Below are 7,842 nucleotides of genomic sequence, written 5' to 3' on the forward strand. Positions count from 1 at the left end.
AATCTTTTTATTATGCAAGTGTAACATATGTGGAGATGACCCCATTAGCTATTCTATCATCCATTCATTCCATTTCATCAATTTCATATTTACATTCTGTCTAGTTTATTTAACTTGTTTCGTTATTTCAATTTTCGTATAAACTTAAATCCCCCTTTACTTTAATGTCAATTTAGTTAGAAATCATTTTAGTTTGTGTTTTTAAAAGCATTTTGAGTCTTTGGTTTGTCTTAGTGTTTTAAAGTTTAGTTTTACATTCTTTGAGTCTAGTTTAGTGTTTTATATTGTGTTTTTACGTTTTTGAGTCAAATCCAAGTGATTAACAATCCCTCCTAATCCCCGGTCTAGAACGATCCCTACTTATACATATACTATAATTTGACGAAAAGAGGGTTTAATTTGTGTGCGTATAAATCACGCATCAATAGGTCCACAAATATCCCATTGAATCTTCTGAAGAAACTTTAGGGGTCGTGAATAATCTTTGTAGTTGAGGGTTGAGGATTAAACTTCCCCAAGATACATGCTTTGCAAGACAAGTTTCCAAGATAAGGCGTTCTAGGACTTGAAGAAATACTTGACGTTACCTCTTTTACCATCCAAGCTAGAGGCATAGGAGAATTTGTACATCTATCTAGCTGTATTCAAAGTAGCAGTGATCTTTGTCCTCATATGAGAAAAGTTGGGGGCTCAACTAGTTGTATTCTACACTTCTAAAGCTCTCCTTAATGTTGACCTATTTACCAAATTATTGCCTAAGAGCTCATTTTAGAAGCACGTTAGAGGTATTGGTTGCTGGATAAATAGGGTCTAATTGCTGTATTAATTCACATAGAAAATTAAGAAACAATTCATGCAATTATATATCAAAATTAATGAATGCACATGAGTAACCAATGTTAAATGAACATGATATAATGGATTAGAAAAACCTGAAAATTCGATTGAGACAAGTGTTAGACACTATGTTCTTGAGACAAGTGTTAGACACTATGTTCTTAAGACAAGTTTACGCCCCACTACGGTGCTCATGGTTGATCAATGCTTGTCTATCAAGATACAACGACCACATTCTTCTAATAATAGCACTTCAAATCACAAGGCTCCATGAATTACGATTGTGTTGAAAAACTCTCTCATATGGACTTAAAGAGACTCTCTAATATTTAGTGTACTCTATGTATGATTTTGTAAAACAATGAAAATTTATTTATGATTATAGGGGGCTTTCCTATTTATAGAACTAGAGATACCTCTTTGGAATGCATGTGACTATTCATGAAGAATCAAAAGTTGCAACTCTTCATTTGAATAGACACATCTATTTACCAAAAGCCTCCGCTTCTAATTTCCATTCAATTAATAAATATTATAATAATAATAATAATAATAATAATAATAATAATAATTTAAATATTCCAACAATGGGTTACGCAGCCTTTCAGAGCTAGCGTAAGGCATCTTGACGATGCCAATGTTCAAGGAAGCATCCAGTCATGTGCTAGTTAGGGGAAAGGCATCTCGAAGATGCCAACGTTTTGGCCCGTGTACTTTTTTTGCCTCATTTAAGTTTTTTATCCCACTGACTTTTGCTTAGAAAGCTTTTTAATGAGACACCAATTATGGTACGGTCATCCGTCACTTGAGCCATGCCTGAAGTCATGGAAGTCCTCTTAAGGAGTTTTGACGTTCTACCCATGGCGATTACCGATTTTTCTAGGTCATCCATGTAAATAGCATACCTTTATTTTTGAGAGAGACAAAGACGAGACATTGACATGGAGTCCCTGTGATTACCTAACTGAGCAATTTATGAACATCCAAAGAAGAGTGTTACAAGAAATTTTATGTCCGTCCTCCAATTGATGTAGCTGTTGTAACCACTAGGCTATTAATTCCTCAAATAACTATTCATTTCTCAAGTAAATGTTATAATCCATTGTGTGGCTTAACCGAACTCCCCTCCCCATAGTATAAAAATATCGATATACTAAAAAAAAAAAAAAAAAAAAAAAAAAGGTAAATGTTAGAACCATTAAGCCATTGATTCCTCAAATAAATTGCTCATTCATTCCTCAATTGATTGTAACACTTGATTCCCTTTATTAAATTAGTCACATCACTATATAAAAATGACTAATGCTTCACATTAAAACATACTACAAAAAAATAAAAATAAAAGTTCAAATAGAATTATCTCATTCTCTCTCAAATTATTTCCTCCATCATTTTTTTTTCTTTTTATTTGTTCAATAATCAATATTAAAGACTTCCCAACCAGATCGCTTCAAGTCTGTAGATAACATAATTAAATTATTTTAATTTCCGAAAAGTCAGATTCCCATTTGGTTTGGCGTCCTCCCACTCGGCGATTCCATTTATTTCTACAATTAATCATTAATTTAATAAAATCTCAGATGGCGTTGAAACTCGCCAAGCCATACAGATACAGTCGCCACCCTTTTTCTCTTCCCGGTACAATCGACCTTACTTCCCGGTCCAGTTGATTTATCATTTGGTTGTTCTCGTTTCTGACTCCAGAAAGAAACTCCGTTCGAAACGTTTCAGAGCTCAGGGCGGTCTCGTTTTGTTTCCGACTTAGAAAGAGGAAGAAGAGCACAGAAGCAGCAGCAATGGCGCCCAAGAAGCGGCAGCTGCCAGGCGTCGACGAGAAACTGCAGAAGCTTCTGGATGCAAACATGGATGAAGCTCCCGCCAGAAGGCGCGCTCGTGAGGCCTTCAAGGAAATTCAGCTTGGGATTGACCACTTTCTGTTCAAGGTATTTTGTTTGGCTGTTTTTCTCTCTGTTTACTTATGGTATTGGTAAAGTGGACTTTTTATTCATTATTTTTTGTGGGATTGTTTTATTTAGATTGAGTTGTAGGTGGCCAAGTTCGCTAGTGGAGTGTGTTCGGCCTGCACCTAAGTTTGAATCCCGCTAAGTAATTTAGATTAGATTAGAATATAGCTCGAAAATTTCGTGCACGTTGTAATTTGTTTGAGTGTAATTGGGTTTTGTAGTGGGTTGGTGATGATTGACACGGAAAATTGTAAATGGGTCAATGAGAATAAGTGGTTGGGAGGAATGGATGCACTATTTTTCAAAGTAAATTAATTTTTTGTTTTGTTTTTTTTATTTTTATTTTTTTTGTTTTTTTATTTTTTTATTTTTAACATTGACATTATTATTGCTGCTCAAAAAAATTGTCCCTGAGTTTGTTTTCGGTTCAGTCTTGCAGTCCACACACGGCCGCACGAACCGCTACTGAAACTTGCTATTTATACTATTTTGCTTTGATTTTTTCGGTCGTGTTTCTTAAATGGTAGTTCGAGTTCAGGATGTTATGTAATTGTTAAGGGGTTGCAGACATTTTTTAAATTTAGTAATGTTTATTGTTTTATTTTTTGGTTAATTTGCAGACACCAACTGATGGATTGAAAATGGAGGAGGTAATAACTCTTTTACGATGGTAATCAACTTACATTGTCGTACTTATGTCATTTCAAGTTTCTCCGCTTACCTATAATTAAGTTAAGCGATCATGTAACATGCTAGGATACGTTATTCATAAGCATTGGGCCCCTGTTTTAGATTTCCAAAGTTTCTGCGGTCTATTTTTCGTTTGAAGATGATCACAGCAAATTCTATTGTGTAGTCATATGAGGTGAACTCCAGGGGACTGGAGATCTTCTGCAAGAGTTGGCTTCCAGCGACATCTCGTCCCAAGGCAATAGTGTGTTACTGTCATGGCTACGGAGATACTTGCACTTTTTTCTTTGAAGGCATGTAACCTGTGATGAGAGTATTTGCTGACCAAATTTCTGCGTTTGACATGCTCCTTTGTGGAACCTAATCATTTCATGATATCTACAGGAATTGCAAGGAAGCTGGCATCAAATGGGTACGGAGTTTTTGCAATGGATTACCCTGGCTTTGGTCTCTCCGAAGGTCTTCATTGCCATATTCCCAGCTTTGACCGACTTGTAGATGATGTCATTGAGCATTACTCCAAAGTCAAAGGTATGCTAAATATATATTAACCTTCCTGTTAGAACTTTCTAATGTGAGTCAGTGAGAAGTATGGACCTGGAAATCTGAGTGTCAAATGAACTCTAATGGGGTGTTTGGATGACGGATTTCCAAGTACCAAGGGATTAGGATACATTGGTATGAAATGCACTAGAAAATATTAGGTAGAGGGATTGAAACTGCTCTAAATATAAAAAATTAATTTGCTCACTCATGACCTCCTCCAACCCTAAAAAATTAGCAGATGAAAAGTGATGTCAAAAACCAAATTCAGGGAAAGTTTTATTCATGACGTAATGTAGCTCTTCTCAGCTACTTATTCTTTTGTACTTTGCATCTGAAATAGAGAATTAAACTCCTTGGTTGCAGGGCCGGACCTGAGGGAGTGCAGTGGTGCACCCCACAGGGCCCTAATTTTTAAAGCCCCCGAGTGTATACATACTACATATAAATATGCGTATATATATATATTTTTTTGTACAGCAAGAAAACAGGATATGCAATTAGCACAAGTGGTACTCGCTGCGCAACATTTGCGCTATGCTACAAGTTAAAAAACAATAATAAAAAAAAACACCCAAAAAATTCAAAACTAGGTGCTCTTTGATGCAGGAAATGCATATCCACCTACCACATGATCATATGTTTTTAAAATTTATGTGCTGAAACTATTTTATAGGAAAAACTAAAAAAATAATTTGTAACTTCTTTTCATGGTTCTTCGTAAGAGTTTCAGTTAAAATTTCACACAAGGCCCTCAAAATTTCAGGGCCGGCCTTGCTTGGCTGATGATAGATCTTTTTTTTTTTTTTTTTTTTTTTCACCCCATGGAACAATCAAGTGATAGACTAAAGGATATGTCTGGTCTGTCTGTTCCTTGAACAAGAAAATAGACAAAACGCCATCTTCATTTCAATTGTTAATATTTACAAACTTTGATTTGGAGCGCAGAGCAGCCTGAGTTACGTACACTCCCGACCTTTCTCTTTGGACAGTCCTTGGGTGGAGCTGTAGCACTGAAAGCTCACCTAAAACAACCTAGCGCATGGAATGGCGCAATACTAGTTGCACCAATGTGCAAGGTAAATTCCATAACTTTGTTGAGTTAGCATTAGGAAGAAGATTTTTCTTTAATTTTCACCTTCGTTCACTTAAAGGTGTAAATTTGTTTTTTGTTTTTTGTTTTTTTTTTTTTTTTTTGTAGATTGCAGATGACATGGTTCCACCATGGCTACTAACACAAATCCTGATTGGTGTGGCCAAGTTCCTTCCAAAGCAAAAATTGGTTCCACAAAAGAATCTGGCTGAGGCAGCATTTAGAGAGTTGAAGAAAAGAGAAATGGTTAGTATCTTTTCTTTGATGAATAGTTTCAAGTAGTGAAAACATGGAGGGTCTTATGTCCATAAGATGGGTGGTAATGCTAATTTACTAGCTTTCTCAAGTTGTGCTAATTAGTTATCCATGCCATGATTTGATGCGTCATTTCTTTTTAATCTTCTTGCAGAAGTTGTGGCTGATAATTTGTTCATTTTCCTGAATGCAGACAGCCTATAATGTTATTGCTTACAAGGATAAACCACGGCTGGAAACTGCTCTAGAAATGCTCCGAACTACTGAAGAGATAGAACACCAATTGGAAGAAGTATGCCAATCCATGACTCCTTTTTTATTACAGTTAATTTCTAAACCAATTGAGCGACCATTTTAGTTTCCTTTGATTGCATCAAGTTCTATCCAGTATGTTCAGTGTGAACCTTTTCCCTTAATATGTAACGCCTATTGCTGCATATTCCGTAATCTCTTCTTTGTTCTTTCTGGTGGTTAACAGTTCCGGTGTCTACATAACTAGGTGGTAATTCTTATTAAGTTTAACCCACAGATGTTTGGTTGCATCTGAAGTAACTTTAACCCATTACAGTTTGTCTGGATTACAAATCCAAAAAGGAAATAAATACGACTTTAATATTTACATATATAACCTGCTCTTTTAGATTATGATCTGTGATATGAAGTAGCAGTAGCACAGGACAAATACACCACATTTCCATGGACCATTGATGATGTGTTTTCTTAGAAACCATTTTTCTGATCCAGTTTGACATGACGCTATTTGGTTTAGCTTCTGCTTATTGAGGTTCAGGTTGGGCTTCATTTCTTTTAGACCAATGAAGATCAGTGGTATTGCACTCAGATCCAACCTGAGTCTTGCTTGCAGACCCCTATTTGACTCTAGAACCAAGATGTACTAATTAGGACCTTCACAGCCAGTAAACCTATGTTAGGTATCTTTCTGTCAACAAAACCCTACACATCATTTCTGAAATTTCCACTAGATTCAATATATGTTAGTTGAACGCAAAACTGGCCGAAAAGTTTGTAAAATGTTGAAACAGAATCTAACAGGTCGTGGTAGTTTCTTATTCTTTGGGGACAGTGCAGGGGACTGCACAACCGGTGTTAGTTGGCTCTGTCTTTTCAACAAAGACACAATTTTATTTCAAATTTTAGATATTATGTTTTACGGTTTACCCGAAAAGTTCAGTGTATTTCAGTATAATTTAGCAGCAGTAGCATATAGAATTCTAAATTTATTAGGTCACTTCTAATAAATTTCATTACAGGTCTCTCTTCCATTATTAATCCTGCATGGAGAGGCTGACATTGTAACTGATCCATCTGTAAGTAAGGTCCTGCACGAAAAGGCAAGCAGTTCCGACAAGAAGCTCATCCTTTACATGGATGCCTATCATTCCCTTTTGGAGGGTGAGCCAGATGAAATGATAATTCGAGTTTTTAGCGACATCATTTCATGGCTTAATGAGCACAGCGAAAAACTAACAGGCAGCTAACTTCTCCGTGTGCATTTGAGGGCACCCGCATTCATGTTCTTGACGTGTATTTGAGTAAAAGGGTAGGGAAGGGGAAGAATAAGAAGCACTGGATGAGTGTCTATTGTGAATGTACTGATTTTTTGCTGAATAACATTGGATTATTGTATTATTTATGGCACACAATTCAAATAAATTGTGTATTTCTCCATTTTCCTAAGGGAGGCTGGAGCTTTTGTAATTTTTTCCCTCATGCTTGGTGAATAAAATTTTAACTTCTTGTAGAAGTTATTATAGTTAGTTAATTTACTGTTTGATTTAATTAGTATTTATTTAATTAAAACTGGAATTTGACTTTATCAGAACCTGTATTGGATTGTAGCCTTGAGGAATGGAGGACCAGTTCTTTGCTAGAAGAGCGAATGTTATCCATCCATTTGAAAAGAAAAAAAAAATACATATATGAATTGTCATTTTCTTCTTTTGTCCACTTAGAAAGGTACAAACAAATGCAGTCCAAGTGGGCTGTGGGGAATGTGGCTTTCTTACCCACAAATGTGTTACACAACGACACCGCTGTATTCAAAACCAATAACGAGCTACCATATGTTTGATTTTTTTACGTGGCAGTGAATAATTAGTTTGGAATATTGTAGATGCAAATTTCCGTCGTCTACAGTCTGGACGAAAATGCACCTACAAAACAATCAATACCTTTTATCAAAGACCTAAGCCTCACGCGCCCATGAGGGTCGGTTTTTTTTGGGGGGGGGGGGGGGGGGGTGGGGGGGGGGGTTTAAGTCAACGGATCTTCGATGCCTAAGTTAGTTTCTTTGAGAGAGTAAAGTGTTTAAGGCTTTTTAGGGTTGCAAAAGCCCCTTCAATTTGGTAGAATGTGGGGTATTTATAGGGTTAGGGTCGGCCATATAAGGTTTAATGGAGACATATTCTCTAAATATTCTCAAGATATTTAATAGGAGAT

At 36.2% G+C, this 7,842-nt stretch overlaps 1 protein-coding gene across 2 annotated transcripts; it reads left to right on the forward strand.

The window, feature by feature from the left end:
* Nucleotides 1–2,340: 2,340 nt before the first annotated feature.
* Nucleotides 2,341–7,113, forward strand: LOC103948505 (caffeoylshikimate esterase-like). 2 transcript variants are annotated; one of them, XM_048588106.1, is made up of 9 exons: nucleotides 2,341–2,475; nucleotides 2,569–2,780; nucleotides 3,422–3,451; nucleotides 3,658–3,784; nucleotides 3,876–4,022; nucleotides 4,983–5,113; nucleotides 5,236–5,373; nucleotides 5,576–5,674; nucleotides 6,654–7,113. In XM_048588106.1, the coding sequence occupies exons 1-9, from the start codon at nucleotides 2,418–2,420 to the stop codon at nucleotides 6,879–6,881; spliced, it is 1,170 nt and encodes a 389-aa protein (XP_048444063.1). In that variant the 5' UTR covers nucleotides 2,341–2,417; the 3' UTR covers nucleotides 6,882–7,113. The 2 variants fall into 2 exon arrangements, with proteins under 2 accessions (XP_048444063.1, XP_009357819.2); XM_009359544.2 differs by having other exon boundaries at nucleotides 5,576–5,706; nucleotides 6,654–6,790.
* The last annotated feature ends 729 nt before the right edge of the window (nucleotides 7,114–7,842 follow it).

This window comes from the organism of the source record quoted next, unplaced genomic scaffold (genome assembly GCF_019419815.1).
Source record: "Pyrus x bretschneideri cultivar Hongxiangsu unplaced genomic scaffold, Pyrus_bretschneideri_v1 Contig270, whole genome shotgun sequence".
Classification (NCBI taxonomy): domain Eukaryota; kingdom Viridiplantae; phylum Streptophyta; class Magnoliopsida; order Rosales; family Rosaceae; genus Pyrus; species Pyrus x bretschneideri.

What these genes read in the sequence shown, in the direction of transcription:
- LOC103948505 (XM_048588106.1), top strand. Translation starts at nt 2,418, where the DNA reads ATGGCGTTGAAACTCGCCAAGCCATACAGATACAGTCGCCACCCTTTT. An exon ending in TTGACCACTTTCTGTTCAAG is followed by an intron (nt 2,781 to 3,421) that starts GTATTTTGTTTG and finishes GTTAATTTGCAG; the next exon opens with ACACCAACTGATGGATTGAA. An exon ending in TAGTTGCACCAATGTGCAAG is followed by an intron (nt 5,114 to 5,235) that starts GTAAATTCCATA and finishes TTTTTTTTGTAG; the next exon opens with ATTGCAGATGACATGGTTCC.